At 47.8% G+C, this 18,701-nt stretch overlaps 1 protein-coding gene and 1 pseudogene across 1 annotated transcript in view; both read left to right on the top strand.

The window, feature by feature from the left end:
- The window catches only part of HDAC4 (histone deacetylase 4), a 178,311-nt gene extending 174,875 nt beyond the window's left edge, over window positions 1–3,436 (top strand). Inside the window, exons 25-27 of the mRNA XM_058809255.1 lie at window positions 818–902; window positions 1,973–2,114; window positions 2,548–3,436. Of these exons, the coding sequence (XP_058665238.1) occupies window positions 818–902; window positions 1,973–2,114; window positions 2,548–2,587 (267 nt within the window). The 3' untranslated portion in view covers window positions 2,588–3,436. The remainder of the gene's footprint in view (window positions 1–817; window positions 903–1,972; window positions 2,115–2,547) is intronic.
- Window positions 3,437–4,951: 1,515 nt separating this feature from the next.
- LOC131560517 (uncharacterized) lies at window positions 4,952–18,477 on the top strand (annotated as a pseudogene).
- The last annotated feature ends 224 nt before the right edge of the window (window positions 18,478–18,701 follow it).

Below are 18,701 nucleotides of genomic sequence, written 5' to 3'. Positions count from 1 at the left end.
CAGCCTCTGCCCTTCAAACAGGAAGGTGATGACAACCAGGTGCCTTATGCCCAGAGGTTTTTTGCTCCCTTTTCTGCAGGCTGAGACTGTTTATGAGTGTTATTTCAGGAGGAGGAGTGAGCTCTAGAATCTGTAACATGCTTTGTCTCAGTGTCAACCAAGAGGCCTTGGAAAGCTCTTGCTCAAAGACTTACCCAGGAGTTGCTTTCGCCTTCACTTAATGTCATACAGAAACCAGTTTGGAGCAGAACTATTTTTAGAGTGGGGAATTAATGAAAAGTGCAATCCATAATTACTGAATCTGGAATGCAGCATCCTGTGAAGTACCTATGGAATGGCTACCATGTGCTCATAAGAGCAGTCTTGGCTGCAGCTTCTCTTGGCTTTGAGGGAAGTTAAACTTTGCCATGGATATTTTTAAATGTTGAACTCTGGCTGTTCTTTGCTGGGGAACATCCCTGATTGGGTTGCTTTCAGCACAGTTAACAGCAGTGGACATCTCTTGTTTTGGACAGCCCACCTTGGAGGTTTGGCATGAATTCATTCATTAGAGGAGAACCTGCAAGGGCAGAGGTGTCTCCTCTTCTTGAGATTTTCTAAAGGAAATCAAATAAATCCTAAAACTTTCCTCCAGCAGTGCTTGTCAGGCCTTTCCCTGGGCTGGCACAGGCATGCTCCCATTGCGGAATGACTAGTGGAAGGTGTCCCTGCCCATGGCAGGCATGGAGTGGGATGGGCTTTAATGTCCCTTCCCACCAGAACCATTCTGGGATTCAATGGTAACATTCCTCTGGTGTTCCTCTCTCTCTCTCTCCAGCTTGACCCTCTTCCAGAGAAGGTTTTCCAGCAGAGAGCAAACGCTAACGCCGTGCATTCCATGGAGAAAGTCATCGAGATCCACAGTGAGTGCAGCCCCACCGACTCAGCCGGGTCCCTGGGGACACCCCTTGGGTTTCCCCACCATCCTGCCAGCTCCATGCTCCCATTTCCCACTTTTCTGGTGGTCACTGCACCCTGAGCTGGGCTTGTGCAGTGACAAAGCCCAGCAGGGCTTTAGCCCTTGGGGGGAATTACAGAATCAGAGCACAGGTTAGGTAGGAGAAGACCTTCAGGAGGATCCAGTCTGGCTGTTAACCCAACAAAACCTAAAAGCTCTAAAATCTCTGTAAAGGACAGACTGTCCTGCCATTAGAGGGTGCTCTTACTTCTTGGAAAGCAATTTAGTATCTCTGAATAACACAAGTTGGGTGTTGTGGCACCCATTGTTTAGGAGTAGATAGGCATGGAAGTGAAGCAGGCTCTCAGACACAGGCTGGGATTCTTGGGATGTCCTGTGCAGGGCCAGGAGTTGGATTCAATTATCTCTCCCAAGGGATGATCCCTTCCAAGGATATTCTATGAATTTTGCTGGCAGTTGTTGATATTTTAGGTTTATTTAGCTAAGCAGTTTAAAATCATTGCAGTGAACCTTGCCTGGAGAAATTCTTGGCAATTCTTTCCTCTGGAGCCTTCCCAGTGCTCTTCTCCATGTAGAAGGGTGTCAAACTGCTGGCATTAAAAATACTTTGGAGGTTGAAGCTTGGACTTTGTGATCTTGGAGGTCTTTTCCAACTTTAATGGTTCTAAACACATCTTGGACTTTGTTAGTCTTCAGGGATTTGGCCACTGAATGTACGTGGCAGTCAGCAGGTGGATCTAGACCTGGACTGCATCCTTCCCCTCTCCTGGATTTTTTGGTGGAGAGACATCTCCAGGCACATTTGTCCTTAGGTCTAGAAGTTTCTGAGGTGTTTAAAGTGGAAAAGGGAATTAAGTTTTGAGCACCTAAGGCCCTTAAAGTGAGAGTATGGATCAGATGAGTGAGAGTATGGATCGGATGAGCGTTCCTGAGCAGTTCCAAGCCAGCGGCCGGGTTTGGGAAAGCAGGAGCTGGAATGGTGCCCTGATGGCCCTGTTGTCACCTCTCCCCCAGGCAAGTACTGGCATTCCCTGCAGCGTTTTGCCTCCACGGTGGGATATTCCCTGGTGGAGGCCCAGAAGTGTGAGAACGAGGAGGCGGAGACAGTGACGGCCATGGCATCGCTGTCGGTGGGTGTGAAGCCGGCGGAGAAGAGGTCAGTGGTTTCCCATCACATTTCCAGAGCAGCCTTACAGGTTAATCCTCTCCTTTCAGCCACTGCTGATGTGTTCCCCACATCCCCTGTCCTCTGTGGGTTCCCAGAAAACCTTCCAGGCTGCAGGAGAGCAGCAGAGCCATGAGCTCTGTGCGTGCACCCTGCATTTGAGCCTTCTGCTCTGAGCACAGCTTTGGACCACACAAAGGAATTTATTTTGCTGGGGAAAATCTTAATGCTGCCCAAGTGAGATTGTCCAAAAACCCTTCTTGGTGGCAAGTTTAATTCAGGTGATCCCAGCTGGCTCGGTGGGAGGGTGATGGGAATATAAGGAGTGAGACTTGGCACCACGAATTGTCCATCTATGTCATGCCAAACCCTCTTTTCTCTCTCCCCTCCCTGTCGCACCCTGGCTGGCTGTGCAATCCCTCAGACCTGAGGACGAACCCATGGAAGAGGAGCCTCCCCTGTAGCAGCCACCTTCGAGCTGAAGTTCTCCTGTCTGTTCGTCTTCGTCTTGAAGCTCTGCCAAGAAGCTTTCTCTTGTTACTCCTGCGTCCTGTCACGGTTATTTCCCGAACACGGAAGGACAGCCAGGTGTAAAGCAAAGCAAGCGACACAAAAAAACAAATCTCTCCGCATCTTTGAGTCTCTTTTTGCTGAAAAAACCACGCTGGTGAAGAGCAGCAAAGGACTGACACGTTGGGCACTCACGTTCCTCTGGTCCTCACCGCGAGCAGAAAGAGGAACGATGCCCGGGAAGTCTTTGGCAGAGTTGCCAAACAAAAAAAACCACGAAAACGAAACGCGAGAATAATAAAGAAATCAAAGATTCAACAACACAAATCAAACAAACCTTAACGTAAAACTGGTGCTTACAAAGTTGATTACCCACAACTGAGCAATCTCCGCTTGAACCACTCAACCCATCGTGTACTTTCATTTCTTGGATATTTGGAAATGGCTCTTGCCTGCCTGTGCGTCACGACAGCTCTTGTCGGAACTGGAACGTTGGGAGATGATGGTGGATTTTTAACGGGGAGGGACAGGGAACGAGGACTCACCTGACACCTAAAGGAAAGGGAAGCAGAAGGGGGGGAACGGTAGCCCAGATGGAGTCGGCTTTATTGTCTCCAAAGCCATCTGAAGATGAGTTTGTGCCTTTTTTTTTAATTGATGGATTTGGTGCAGCTGGATTTTCTGAAGTTTGAGGAACAATGCCTTAAGTAAAAATTAATTAAAAAAACAAAACACACATGGAAAAAAAAAAAAACAAACAAAAAACCAAAAAAAAAAAAAAAAAGAAAAAAAAAAAAAAAGAACACAGCAGTTCCTGAATATTTTTCCTCTGGTTGGGAAAGCCAAGGACTGCCATCAGGAAGGAAGACTTTTTGGCTTGTGCTGGCATGATGGTGGGAAGCAGGCATCAGCTGAACAGAGCGTCTCCAAAAACTGTCAACAAGTTTGGATTTGTTTTGTTTTCTTTCATTGCTGTTTCAGAGAAAAGGAAAAAAGAAAAAAAAAAATAAGGTAGTTGCCAGAAAAGTGGCAAATACTGTTGGGTCTTTGAAATTCAACCATTTTTAACAACCAATTTTCAAATGTTTTCTCTCTCTTCTACATTATCTAGTAATTGAACTTACCAATTTGGTTGTTGAAGCATGTATTAGACACAAATGCAGGTTTTAAGACTGGAATGCTTTTTATTAAAAGCAACTAGCATGAGATATTGCTTAAATTGTTAGGTATAAATATATATATGTGTATAATGTATATTCCAAATGTATTCCAAGCTTAGAAACCGGATTCCTATGAATTATTGAGAAAAATATTTATGATGCATTTATAGAAAAAAGAAAAGAAAATATATGTAATAAATGCATACTCTAACAGTAGCCATTGGAAGCTCCCTAGGGACAGATTTGGGAATTGGAATGTCAAAGGTGCTTTTGGAGAAGGATCTAGGTTGAAACTCGAGGACTTGTCAGGCAACAGGTTGGAAAATGTTTCAGAAAGCCAACACTTTAGCCACTGGGCAACTACCCTAAACATTTGTATTTTAATTTAAGGTTTTTAGTTGTGATCCTTTTCTAACAAACACGAGAAAAAAAAAAGAGTTTTTTATAGCAAAGACGCTGAATTTGCTGTTAATTTTTATATGGATATTTCCCAAAACCCTCCGGAAGCCTTGTTTGTGTGACTCTGACATTTCTTTTCCATTTGGCAGGTTTCCTTTCTGAACGGCAATAGCATCTAAACCTTTCTTCCTCCCTCTTTTCTTGCTTATAATACATGGATTTTCCTTTTTTTTCTTTCCTTTTTTAAATTTTTTTTTTATTTTTTTAATTTTCTGTATTGTTTTCTCTCCTTTTCCTCAACTCTTTTGTACAGTGAGCAGCTTTCTGCAGGTGTAAGGAACTGTGGGCAGACCAGCAGAGTTTGTTTTTTTCTGGGAAAGGGCGCATTTTACCAAGGAGGAGGAGGATGAGGGACGGCGAGGGGCTCCTTTGTTGTACCGATTCCGCCAACTGTATATTTCCTCAGCTCTCTTGTAGTAGCTCTGTAGAGAAAATAAGGAATTTTCTTGCCTGGTAGTGTTCAGTGGGCAATGCCTTTGTCCTGCCCGCGGCTCCTGGCGCTGCCTGCCCTCGGGAAGGCTCCTTGGATACTCCAGGACCGCCGGCCTTTTCTCTCCGCCGGACATGCCCGCAAGCTCCCCACCTCCTCTCTCCCTCTTTTTCTCCTCTCTTGTTCTTCTTCTTCTTCCTGATGCTGGGAGAGGTTTTGGAGGCCTTTTTTTGTTTGCCCCCCACCCCGAGGAGGGAATCCTCCCGGGAATGCCGGGTGGGAGAGGCCGCGAGCGCTGCCGTGGAGCGTCCTGGCGGAGACGGCGCTCCCCGCGCGCCTCCCTCCAGCAGTGTAGGACAGCACATCCCTCTCCCCAGCACAGCTTCTCCTTAACCACCCTTCCTTATTTTATCCTTTGCTCCCGTGGTGACTGACTGGTGGGGTTGCTTCCAGTAACTTCTCTTCTTTCCAGTTCTTGAAGCAGCTGCTTTCGTTCCGTTCAGGACTCGCTGGCGGGAGGAATCGGGAGCGTGACCCCCACGCTGGAGGCTTTTGTTTCCTTCCTCGATTTCTAGTGCAGTTTCAGAACCAAGACACTACAGTATTTGAGTTGTGCAAACCCAAGTACGTCCTAAAAAACCCCAAAAAGCCCCTGTGGCAAGGCCTGTCCTCGGCATATCCTAAAATTCTCCCGTGTGAGAGCACCGCGTTCCTGGGGATGTTGTGGTTTGGGGTTTTCTTCCATCTGACCACGCTGCTGCTGTGATCTCAAATCCATCCCACTGGTGACTGACGTGGGGTTTGCTCCCTGTGCCCTGGGCAGTGTCTGTGTTTACACCTCCCTTCATCTCGTCAGCTCTTCCCTGGAAGGTTTTTGACATTTCTGCTCCCGGTCGCGGCAAAGCTTTTTCCTTCCTTTTTGCTCTCCCGGGAGCCGCCGGCTGCCTGTGCTGAGCCGGTTCCTTTGGAAAATCCCGAGGAGCTTGTTGGGATGCCACCTTCCTTCCTTCCTCCCTCCTTCCTTTCCAATCCTTTCCCTCAGCTTTTTGCCGGGACGGGAAGATTTTTCCCGAGAGGACAGAGCTCGTCTCCTCCAAGCTCCCGGCGTTGTGGATTTGTTTGCAGCATCCCCCTTTTCCCTGGGAACGCTGTGACCTTCCCTGGGGGTGCTCTTCCCCGGGGATGCTCTCCGGGCCCAGCGCAGGCACGGAGAGGAGGGAGGGAGCCCTCGTTTTGAGGCTCTCCAGGGGGATTTTTCACCTTTTTGAGCCATTAAAGCTTCTTCATTTCAGATGACTTTGCCACGGTGCGGCCGTGCCAGCGGGGTGGGAGCCTGGGATGCTCCCACATCCCGGCCCGCGCTGCCCAGGGCATCCTTTGTACCTGCTTGGGAAGAAAAAGAACATCTGTCAATCCTCTTTACAGTGAAGTGAGGCCCAGTTTGCAGTACACAAGTAACCATTGGGGGTTTTTTGGTTGGTTTTTTTTTTTTTTTTTTGTTTTGTTTGTTTTTTGTTGTTTTTTTTACTTTCGATACAAAACATTCCTTTTTTTTTTATTAGTCACGGTCATGTACTCATTCCATTCTTCCTTTTGTAAACTTTTTTGGGCCCATGTTCTTTTACGGGCATTGATATATATAAATATATATATAAATATATATGAATATATTTTTTTAAGTTTCCTACACCTTGAGGTTGCATGGTCTGTAAGGTTGGCATGTCTTTATATTGTATACAGATTTTGCACGCCAAACTTGGCAGCTTTGAAAACGATAACGAGAAAAAGAAACAAAAACAAAAAAAAAAGAAGTGGTTTGGGGTTTCTCTGGGTTGGTTTTTGTTTTGTTTTGGTTTTATATTGGTTTTTTGTTTTTTTTTTTTTTTTTGCTCTCGTGGCATTTGTGGAGACTAAAGGTTGGGATGTTGCTGTCACACACACTCACTCACCCACACAGCTACACACCAAGGAAGGAGAGTGGGAATTCTTTTTTTTTTGTTTCCTTTTGGAGTCTTACTGAACTTAATAAGAAGAAATTGTGCTTTTTATTGTTAAAAAGAGTAAATAAATAAAAAAAACAAAAAGGACTACTTAAAACATTTCTCATTTTAAGAAGAAAAGAAAAACAAACTAAGACGTTTATCTAGCACTTGTGACTTACCAATAATAGAGTTTATTGTATTTATGTGGAAACAGTGTTTTTAGGGAAACTACGCCGAACACACCAAGTAAACTGCCTGTGTCATTCTTATTATTATTGTTATTATTCTTTTCCTTTGGGTTGGTGTTTTTGCTTTGATTTCTCGGCTGGGTGGGGAGGTTGGATGCAACCCTTGTGTCAACACACACAGAGTCGTTCATTCCGAGGAGCCGGACGGATGGACGGACGGACGGATGGATGAGGAGGACTTTAAAGAGTTAACTCTTCAGCACAGCTGCGTTAACTTTTTTAAGAAATTACTTTTACATGATGTATTTTTGCTCGGTTTCACTTTAAGCAGTCGTGTACTGTGCAACACTGTGGTTTAAAAACGAGACTTTACAGCAAAAGGCAAAACGTGTTTCTTCATTGTCACGAAGTTGGGCTCGTTCTCAGCTCATCTTCACTTTGTCTTTGATATTGATGATGATGAAAAAGAAAAAAAAAAGTATCCTATTGAAAGAAAATAAATTAACACTTTTTCTGTGCTCCATAGTGGAGGCGCTATTTTCCAATTTATGAGGATGACAAACTTATATATATAATATATATATAAAACTGGGGGCGGGGAGGGGGGGGAAGGGGTTGAAACATTATTCACCCGAGAGCTTATTACAGATATGTAGTATCAAAAAGTTGTAACTATATTATATTCTACTTTATACCTATACATGCTCAGTATGACGTCACCATTGGTAGCAGCTACCGGTTTACGCTGTAATTTAGACACAATTTCACTCTTCCTGTATTGGACCCTCCTTTCAGTGATGGTAGCATTCTTTGTGCTCGACTTTCCGACGGTCCTTTCTTTTAATTTGGTGGAGTTGGAATATTTTTTCCTCATTCTCTTTTTTTTTTCTTTCTTTGTTTTTATTTTATTTTTCGCTTTTCTCTTTATTTTGTTGGGGGGTTTTTTGTTGTTTTTTTTTTCTCTTTTTTTCTCTTTTTTTTTTTTTTTTTACTGGCCAATGGTGTCTTTCTCTGACAGTACCGACTTCAATTTCAACTTTATTAGGAGTCCAGTATTTTGTACCACATTATGACAACTTGTTATTCTTGTGGTGTAAATAAAAGAAAAAAGTTAATTATAGTACCACCCGGGTTTCTGCTGCTCATCTTCTTTCCTTCCTTTGCTGGGATGGGATGGTTTCATCTGCTGGGTTCTTCATGTGTCATGGAAGGGGGTGTTGGTGCCAGAGAGGGTTTTTGGCCAAAATATACCCATGTCTGTGTTGGAGTGTTCATGGAATAGCTCCTGGAGTTTCCCAGTTTCCTTGTGGCTCCCAGGTGCACGTTGACAAGTGCTGCAAAAAACCAATTGGGTTTCCAGGTGAAGCAGCTCCAGCTTTACACCTTTCCCAGCCTTTTTCTTGTATCTTTTCCCTCTGATTGACTTCCTGCTGGTCTCTGGAGCCCCCTGAAGCATCCAAAATCCATCTGCTCCGTGTGTGTCACCTGGCATTGCGCTGTGCTCACAGGGGATGAGGCCACACTTCAGTTCTGGGCTCCTTGCAGTGGCTCCCTGGAGCAGCAGCAGGTTGGTGGGGAGACCTCACAGGGAAAACTTGGGATGCTCCCAATTCTCTCAGCTGAGAAGCATCCCCTGCTGCTTCTGCCTGGTTCATGGAATCATGGAGTGGTTTGGGTTGGAAGGATCCAGGAGGTCCCCTCTCATCCCACCCCTGCCATTCCAGGGACATCTTCCACTGTCTGGTACTGGCACACCCTGCCCAGGGCCCCCGCTGAGTTTAATTTTATAAATTTCACTTGTTTTACTAATGTTTTTTCAAGGCTTTGTGCTTTAGATGCCTGCCTGTGGCATGGGAGGAAAAGGGGGAGGAAAGGGGGAGGGGGAGGAAAAGGCTCCAATATTAAATGTACAACCTGAGCACCCAGGGGGCAGGAGCTCATTCTGTGTCAGCAAAACATCCTGGTTTATGATGGGATTTGGATCATCTTAATTTCTGGAGCAGAAACTTTCTCCTAGGGCTGGGTTGATCTCTTAGGGAATTCTCTGAAGCTCACTCAGGGCTGTGAGCTGGCAAAGCCAGCTCCTGCTGAGGATGGGTAATGTGCTCCCATCTGTCACAGACATCTTTTATGAGAAATCCTTTCCTTAGGATTTTTCCTCCTGAGAAGCTGTGAGGCCCCAGGAACAAAATGTAAACATTGATTATCTGCTGCTGTGGAATGCAACAGGTGCATCTGTGATTGGTCTCATGTGCTTGTTTCTAATTAATGGCCAATCACAGCCCAGCATTTGTTATCATTCCTTCTTTTTCTATTCTTAGCTGGCCTTCTGATGAAATCCTTTCTTCTATTCTTTCAGTATAGTTTTAATGTAATATATATAATAAAATAATAAATCAAGCCTTCTGTAACATGGAGTCAGATCCTCGTCTCTTCCCTCATCCCAAGACCCCTGTGAACGCCGTCACTCCCATCCCGCAGCTGTGCTCATGGAAGGCTTCAGCAGGAATGGAGCAAATCCCAAGCTCAGAGAGGGAAAGGATTCCTGGCTGGGGAACACAGAGAGGGGCCAGGTGTCTCCTGGATGGCCACGAGGGAAAAGCAAACCTCTGCCCACGTTCACAGCAAATTAAATGGTTCAGTAGCAGAAGGAAACGTTTGGGGTTGAAACAAAACCACCCCAAAATCTCACTGCTGCACAGAAGTGAGGGAAAGCATTTCCTGTGTGGATTGGACCACACAGCCAGAGCATCAGTGTGCACTAGCCACAGACAGGTGCCCTTTATCTGATTTATTACAGGCCCTTTTGAGTCTTTTCCATCTATTTCTTTATTAATTGATTCCCTTGCCCCACGGTGGGAAGGTTTAGATTCACTGAATCACAAAAAGGGACTTGAAAGGACCATCTTGTAACAGCCCCCTGCCATGGCCAGGGACTGCAAATTCACTGCAAGTAAAGGAAAAAAAAGGGGGGGATTTACTGTATTTGGAAGGATGAGGGTGCAGCCAGAATTGTGCATTTGTGCTGTACCAAGGCACAATTATCCAATGGTCACCAGCTTCAGAGTGCCTGCAGGAACAAGAAACCTGTTTCCCATTAAACCAGGAAGGGAATGGGGAGCAATTCCTGAGCTTTAAAGGCGATTAAAGAGTCCTTGAGCAAGTTTTCAGAATTTCACTCTTCAATTACACGTTTGAGTTTGAAAGGGGGGAAAAAATAATAAAAACTAAAACTCCCTCCTTCCCCACCAGCAGAGGGCAATTCCTGCAATCTCCCCCAATCCCCGTGGATAATAGAGCCAGTGTGGGATTAGCAGCCACCTCTGAGCCGGCTGGGTTCAGCCGCTGGGGAGCGCCGGGAATTCCTGGAGCTGGTTTATCCTGGAGTCTGTTAATCTCGGAGCCGGTTTATCCCGGAGCTGGTTTATCCCAGAGACAGTTTGTCCTGGAGCTGATTTATCCTGAAGCAGGTTTATCCTGGAGCGGTTTATCTGGAGCTGGTTTATCCAGGTGGAGCCGATTTATCCAGGAAGAGGCAGTTTATCCTGCAGGTGGTTTATCCAGGAGCCAGTTTATCCTGAAGCTGGTTTATCCAGGAGCCGGTTTATCCAGTTGGAGTCGATTTATCCAGGAAGAGCTGATTTATCCAGGAGCTGATTTGTCCTGGAGTTGATTTATCTGCAGCTGGTTTATTCTGGAGCCGGTTTATCCTGAAGCAGGTTTATCCCAGAGCCGGTTTATCCTGGAGCCAGTTTATCTGGAGCCAATTTATCTGGAGCTGGTTTATCCAGCTGGAGCCAATTTATCCAGGAAGAGCCGATTTACCCTGAAGCTGGTTTATCCTGGAGCTGATTTATCCAGGAGCTGGTTTATGCAGGAGGAACTGGTTTATCTGGCAGCCCATTTATCCTAGAGCCGGTTTATCCCAGAGCTGATTTAACCCAGGGCCAGTTTATCCAGGAGCCAATTTATCCTGGAGCTGGTTTATCCAGGAGCCAGTTTATCCTGGATCCCATTTATCCTGGAGCTGGTTTATCCTGGAGGAGCTCCCAGCACTGCTGAGGGTCCCCAGCGCTGGCAGGGGCTGCTCCCAAACCCTCCCGTGCTGGGCTCCAGCAGGAGGAAAACCGGGACCAAAAGGGATGAAATCCTTTGGGCTCTGGGAAAGGGGGAGAGAGCTCTGTGCAAGGGAGGGAGCCTGGAGTGGAGATGGGGAAAAACTCTGGGAGCATCCTGAGCCCACCCCGAGCCCACCCTGACCCCACCCCGAGCCCTGCCAAGGCTGGGGAGTATTCCATTTGGGGGGACCCTCGTGGCAGGCAGGAATGATGCATCTGACTCCATGTTCTCAGAAATCTAATTTATTACTTTATAATACTATATTATATTAAAGAATACTATACTATACTATACTATACTATACTATACTAAAGAATACAGCAAGGACACTTACTGAATGCTAAAAGATAACAATGAAAACTCCTGACTCTTTCCAGAGTCTCTTTTCCAGAGTCTCAACCCTGACTGGCCAAAGAGCCAAAACAACTCACAGCAGAACCCGATGGAACAATCACCTGTGGGTGAACAATCTCCAAACACATTCCACATGAGCACAACACAGGAGAAGCAAATGAGATAAGAATTGTTTTCCTTTTCCCTGAGGCTCCTCAGCTTCCCAGGAGGAAAATCCTGGGCGAAAGGATTTTATCAGAGAATGTGAACGGGACAGGGGAGCACTGGGCCAGCCAAGGGAGCAGGGGCTGCACCCCCTGCCTCCTAGCTGTTTTTAGGGAATGTCTGCAGCCAGGTGCCCAGTCCACTACTGGGGATGCAGGTGGGGATGAGGAGGAAGAGGAAGGAGAAGGAGAAGGAGAAGGAGAAGGAGAAGGAGAAGGAGAAGGAGAAGGAGAAGGAGAAGAAGGAGGAGGAGGAGAAGAAGAAGGAGAGGAAGAAGGAGAGGAAGAGGAAGCTGTGGAACAGCTGCACACCCAAAGCACAGAGCAGCTTCCTGCAGCTCTGTCTGGAAGCTGGGCAGGGCTGCCCAGCTCCCCTGGGCTGGTGGATGATGGCCCCTGACTCTCCGAGATGCTTCCCTTCCTTTCAGGGCACAGGGAATGCTCAGCCTGGGGCTGCTGGAGCAGCTCCGTGCTGGGATAACAAAGTGCCCTGGCCAGGCTCACCTGCTGGGCCCTGGGCCCTGCCAGACCCTGTGAGAGCTGCAAGTGGGACTGGGAGTGAGTTATCCCACAGGGGCTGCAGGATAATTCCTCTGTCATCCAAAGCCTTCTCATATCTCACCTCTCTCCCCCTTATCTGCCACGGGAAATTGGATTTGTACTGTTATTCCAAAACAATTCCTCTCTGTTCCCTTTACAAGGAGAGAGAGGCAGGGCTGAGGGCTTGAGGGTCCAGGGCTGCTCCCAGCCCTGCTTGGAGAGCCTTGGAGGGAGATGAAAGGAAGAGGAATCCAGGCAGGCGTTGAAGATTGCAATGCAAGATGTTTTCCATTCCCATCTGTATGGCAGATCACCTTTGTCAAGTGGGCAGTTTGCTTTATCTCTCTCTTTGAGTGACCACATTCACACCTCCCTGGGAGGGGACATTGCTGATAACAGACTATTGAATGTCACTGCATGGCTGATAAGAACTAGAACATCCCATTGGGAGATGTGAGCCCAGAGGGAGGAGCCAAGCATTGCTACCCAGATATAATCCAGAGGTGTTTGGGACACCAGCACGGCTTTCTCCACGGGATTCCCCAGAGGAACAGCAGCTGCCTCTCCTTCCACTGGATCTTCAGAGGAAGAATAGATCCTTCTCTACAGATCCCCCTGCTCCAACAGAACCACCCCTGACACTGCAGGAGGGCTGCAGCCACATTTCCAATGGGACTGCCACCAACAGCCTGACCCACAGGGTGTCAGGCTGGGTTCTGACTCTGTCACTGTTGTTCTGGTGTATTGCATTGCTTATTTCATCCTTTTATTTTTCTTCTTCCCTATTAAGGAACTATTATTTCTGCTCTCATATTTTTGCCTGAGAGCCCCTTAATTTAAAATTTACAGCAATTGGGAGGGGTGTGGAGGGTTTACATTCTCCATTTCAGGGGAGGCTCCTGCCTTCCTTAGCAGACCCCTGTCTTTACAAACTGAGACAGCAGGGAAGTGTCTGCAGATCCCACCAGGGCTGGAATCCTCTCTGGGAGGCAGCTGGATCAGGTTCTCCTTCCCAAGGATCCTGGCTCACCTGCCCGTGCTGCTGGGCTGCTCAGCCAGCCCATCCTGGAGCACAGCCATGCTGGAATTCTGTCTGGAGGCAGGGAAGTGACACAGAACCATCAAACCTGGCAGGTCCTAACCTCCCCTCAGTCAGAAATCACGGTGCCTTGAGTTTATCATGGAATCACTGTGGTTGGAAAAGCCCTCTCAGAGTACTCAACCATCCCCCAGCACTGCCAGTCCCACTGAGCCCTGTCCCCAGGTGCCACATCCACAGGGCTTCTAAATCTCTCCAGGAATGGGGACTCCACACTGCCCTGGGCAGCTGTGCCAGGGCCTGGCCTCCCTTTCAGGGAAGAAATTTTCCCTAATATCCAACTTCAGCCTTCCCTGAGGGGACTGAAGGGAATCCCATTCTGGAATTCTCTGGTTCTCCTGCACAGAACTGAACCATGAGGACAACCTGTGGGAGGATTAAAGGTGTTTATTTCTGGAGACTTCCAAATGAGTTTTTGCTCTTCTCCCTTGTCCTGCTGTAGGACAGATTTATTCTCCTCCCTTTGCCTGCCTGAAAGAGGTTTTTGCCTGTGTCATCCTCAGCTTTGGGACTTTGGGGAGTTGAGGATTCACAGCAGAGCAACTTCCAAGTTGAGGAAACAGCAAAAACGCTCTGAAAAATGCATTGGCTGACTGCTCAGAAGCAGCTCCCAGAGCAACATCTCTCTAAAGAAACTTAAAATGATCTCTCAGTTTTGCTTTGGGTTGGGTGTTGGGGTTTTTTCCCCCCTTGGGCACAATTAAATCCATGAGCTCAAAGGGACAATGGTGGCTGGACAAGTGCAGTGGGATGGGAAGGGACGCCCTGGCTGCCACCAAACCCACCTGAGCAGCATCACCCTTGTCCTGCTGAGCCAATTTGAGGCTCAAGGGCTTCCCCAACTTTTAGCTGGATTTTCTTCTCTTCCAGACAACTTGGATTTCGCTTGCAACCTGTCTGGCAGCCTTTGGCTTCCTGCCTGCTCGGAGCCAGGGCCTGTGGAGATTAATGGCATGGAAAATGAGGAATGCTGGCCGTAAAACTCTGAAATTGTGGGAAAGAGGCAGCTCAGAGAGACAGCCTCTGGTGAGAAGGTGTGTGGCTGCCTGGGGGGTGGGGTTTGGGAAGGCCAAGGCTCTGGCAGGATTATTTTCCCCATCCCTGGAAATGTCCCAGGCCAGGTTGAGGCTTGGAGCAGCCTGGGATAGTGGAAAGTGTCCCTGCCCCATGGCAGGGTTGGAATGAAATGAGTTTTAAGGTCCCTTCCAACCCAAATCGTTCTGGGATTCTGAGAGCTTAAAGAAAAGTCATCTCACAGAGGGGCTGGAGTGCCTTGAGTCCAACAAGTCCCTTCCCTTCCCCTCCTGATGGAAAGGTGGAAATCCCCAGGGTGAGGGGTGCCTCCCTCCTGCAGGCAGGGATGGTTCATTCCCAGCAGGGGAGAGGAAACCCAAAATGTATTATTTATTAATTATACCCAAGTTTTCCATGGGCTCTGTTCCCAGGAGCTGCATGGGACCCACCTTAGTGTGCATGGGGTTCTCTTCCTCCTGGATCCCGGCTGCATTCCATGCACAATGGGAATTCTCAGCTATGCAATGGGGTGACCCAGGGAAAGGACACCCCAAAACAGTGGGGATGGGCTGTTCCTCAGCAATCTGTGCCTGGAATTGGCATCCCAAAGCCTCCAGGGCAGCAGAGGCAATGCCAGCACCCCCTGAACTCCTGCTAAACAAGAGCAGAGAGCCCTGCAAGAGCAGCCGCGCCAGGAGATTTTATTAATCACAGAATTCACCTGGAAACATTTTAATCCTTACAAAATTCACCTGGAAACACGTTTGAGGCTTTGTTGTCCTCAGAGAAGGGGCTTGGTGAGCTCTGGCTGGAGCAGGGCTGTGACCGTGTTCACAGGGGTCTCAGGATGAGGGAAGAGACGAGGATCTGACTCCATGTTTCAGAAGGCTTGATTTATTATTTTATGATATATATTACATTAAAACTATACTAAAAGAATAGAAGAAAGGATTTCATCAGAAGGCTGGCTAAGAACAGAATAAGAAGGAATGGTAACAAAGGTTTCTGGCTGGGACAGAGAGTCTGAGCTGGGCTGTGATTGGCCATTAATTCCAAACATCCACATGAGACCCATCACAGATGCACCTGTTGCATTCCACAGCAGCAGATAATCAATGTTTACATTTTGTTCCTGAGGCCTCTTAGCTTCTCAGGAGGAAAAAGTCCTAAGGGAAGGATTTTTCACGAAAAGATGTCTGCGACACAGGGCAGCTTGGCCACGGCCAGGGAAGGAGGATTTGGGGATTTGGGGTGGGTGCAGCAAGGCTGGAGGAGCTCAGCAGGGATTTGGGATGCTGGGGCATGTCCCTGTCTGATCATGACCCTGTGGAGGTGTGGGAGGAGGGATGGGGCTGTTTGAAGTCCCAGCCACCCAGCTCCCCTTTCCATACCAAAGCTGAGCTTGATTAAATCAGCATTTCCTGGCTGGAAGTGGGGTGAGGACAGGCTCAGTGCTGCTGTGGCAGCCCCAGAGAGCAGCACCAGGCAGCATCCCACCCCTGGAGGGGATGGAAGTGGGGTTTGGCCCTTGGAATGTTTTCTTTAGCCCAAACTCAACCCACAGAACAAACCCTGGTGGGTGGGAAAGATGAGGGTGAATGAGTCTTTGGATGGGGAAAGGTGGAAATCACCTGGAAAGAAGAAATATATATATATATTTATATATACACATATGTATTTTATGTGCATAAATATATATAAAATCTGACCCAGCCCTGAACTTTTCTGGCAGGCGAAGTGAAATTCATGAGGAAATACAGCCCAGGCTGCAATTCCTCATTATATCAGTGGGATATGGCCACGTTAGTGGGGCCAGTAAATCTGCCAGATGGCAACTGGGGGATTAGGTGGGGAGGGAAGGTGGGACCCTCAGGAGGGTGCTGGGGCTGCCCTCCCCCAGCCCCGAGCACCCCCTCCATCCTCATTAAGGAATGTTAATCACCACGGCTCCCAAAAACTCCCAGGGGTTTGTTTATCATAAAATCTTTATGGTGCTCAGAGGTTTGGAGGGGTTTTTCCCCCTTTCCCTGTTGCATGGGAAGGGTTGGGAGGGGTGGACACAAGCAAAATATTGACCTGATCCCTAGTGGACAAAAAATTGTATTCCTGGGAGAAGGAATACAATTTCCACGAAAATATCAAATTAACAGGATAACTCTGCCTTCCCACCACATTTCTGCAAAGGGAACTGTTAAATTTGGTTTGGTTTATATCTTAATATTGTAGATGTTTAATAATGGCCTTGCTGTGGGCTGGGAAGTCAGGGCAGTAAAATGAAAAATGTAAAAAAATGTAAAATGTAAAATGTAGGTTTCCCCAATGGCAAAAACAGAAAAATTCCTGGTGTCCCAGGATGCCTGGCACTAAATTCCCTGCACATAATGCACATCTCCACCATCCCCAGCATTTTCCTGGCGACTCATGCTTGGGCTGGCTTGGACACACTGAGGCACACACTGAATTATTTGGAGAGCAGAAATAGAAAGCACCTCAAAGGCTTCCAAACTGAAGGGGAAAAAAAATAAATTCAGCCTTTTCTCTGTGGAAAATCGAGATGGAAATTTGCTCTGATCCGCACAAGCCTTTTATTGAGGGTTCATTTGAACCCTTTTATTGATTTATTTCTGTGATGCCAACAGGACAAGGAGCACACTGGGCAAAACCTGGCTTGGTGAACCCCATGGTCAGAGGAGCTCTTGGGTGACCCTGTGACTTTGTGTCCCCTCTGATGAGGGACCCCTCTGATGAGGGACCATGGAAGCCCTGAGGAAGCCAGGATTGACCCCAGTGAGCTCTGAAGTGCCTGTGCCATTGGATATCACTGGGAAAAGGTGAGCTGATGGACTGGGAAAGCTGAAGATGGCCTCTCCCAGCTCCTTTCCCTGTTGTGGTGCCTTGGTTTGGAGAGACAGGAGTCTGCTAAGGAAGGCAGGAGCCTCCCCTGAAATGGAGAATGTAAACCCTCCCCACCCCTCCCAATTGCTATACATTTTAAATTAAGGGGCTCTCAGGCAAAAATATGGGAGCAGGAAATAACACTTCTTTAATAGGGGAAGGGGAAAAAAAAAGGATAAAATAAACAATGCAGTACACTAGAACAACACTGCCAGAGTCAGAACCCAGCCTGACACCCTGTGGGTCAGGCTGTTGGTGGCAGTCCCATTGGAAATGTGGCTGCAGCCCTCCTGCAGTGTCAGGGGTGGTTCTGTTGGAGCAGGGGGATCTGTAGAGAAGGATGTATGCTTCCTCTGGAGATCCAGTGGAAGGAGAGGCAGCTGCTGTTCCTCTGGGGAATCCCGTGGAGAAAGCCGTGCTGGTGTCTCACAAACCTCTGGATTATATCTGGGTAGCAATGCTTGGCTCCTCCCTCTGGGCTCACATCTCCCAATGGGATGTTCTAGTTCTTATCAGCCATGCAGTGACATTCAATAGTCTGTTATCAGCAATGTCCCCTCCCGAGGGAGGTGTGAATGTGGTCACTCAGAGAGAGAGATAAAGAAACTGCCCACTTGACAAAGGTGATCTGCCATACAGATGGGAATGGAAAACATCTTGCATGGCAATCTTCAACATGGGGGAAAGGCCCATCCTCTCCTGGGCCTGTGGTGCTCTTGCCTGAAGGATCAGGACAGCAATTTCCACATCCCACTCCGTGGCTCCTCTGTGCTGAAGGTTGCTCCAGTGTCCTGCTGGTGCCCTGGGGTGATGGGGAAAACCTCCTCACGTGGGTGGATGCTGTGAATTTTGGCCATGGTGGGCACCCAGAGCTAGGGAACCTTCCAACCCAGGAGGACACAACCATCTCCTCAACTCTTTACCTTCCACTCCCCTCTAGTGGTTATGGAGCCCATGGGAGGCTGAGGGGAACTGGGTGTGGCTTTTTATTCACCACTGATGCCATCTGAAGGGCACCGAGGGGTTCCTGCTCAGGGCCAGAGAGATGTGAGCCTGTGTGACACAGCCCAGGCTGAGCCAGGGTGCTGGAGATGGGGGTCACACCCTGCACCTTCCTTTCTTTAAAAAATAAATTTTAAAAATATAAATAAATTAAAAAAAAAAAAAAAACAAACAACAACTAATTCTCTTCTCTCCTTAATGAGAGAAACTAGAAAAATGGAGCCACAATTGGCTCCAGGGCATGAGCCCTGCTGTCCCCAGCTCTGCCCCCTGCTGTCCCCAGAACATCTGCCCAAGATGTTCTGCAGTTGTGACATCCTCGGGTTCTGTTTGGTTCCGGGGCTGAGCGAGCTCCAGTGTGGGGCCACGAGCCTGCAGAAGGAAGAGTTGTTAATCTGACGCTCTGGCCTCAGTTCCTGCTGCTGTCTGCTGCCCAGAGAGCTGAAAATGAGAGGATGAGAGTGGAGCTGAGATGGGATAGTAAACATCAGGCAAGGAAGGACCCCCTCAGTCTGTCCGCTGTCATCCCAAGAGGTTCTCCTGGAGCTGATCCTGGCTGAGCAAACACCTCTGAGCTGGTGTCTCCTCCTGGCTGAGCACCCCCTGAGTCTCAGGGCTCACCT

The sequence above is a fragment of the Ammospiza caudacuta genome, chromosome 8 (assembly GCF_027887145.1).
Source record: "Ammospiza caudacuta isolate bAmmCau1 chromosome 8, bAmmCau1.pri, whole genome shotgun sequence".
NCBI lineage: Eukaryota > Metazoa > Chordata > Aves > Passeriformes > Passerellidae > Ammospiza > Ammospiza caudacuta.
This window is presented reverse-complemented; position numbering and strand designations above follow the sequence as displayed.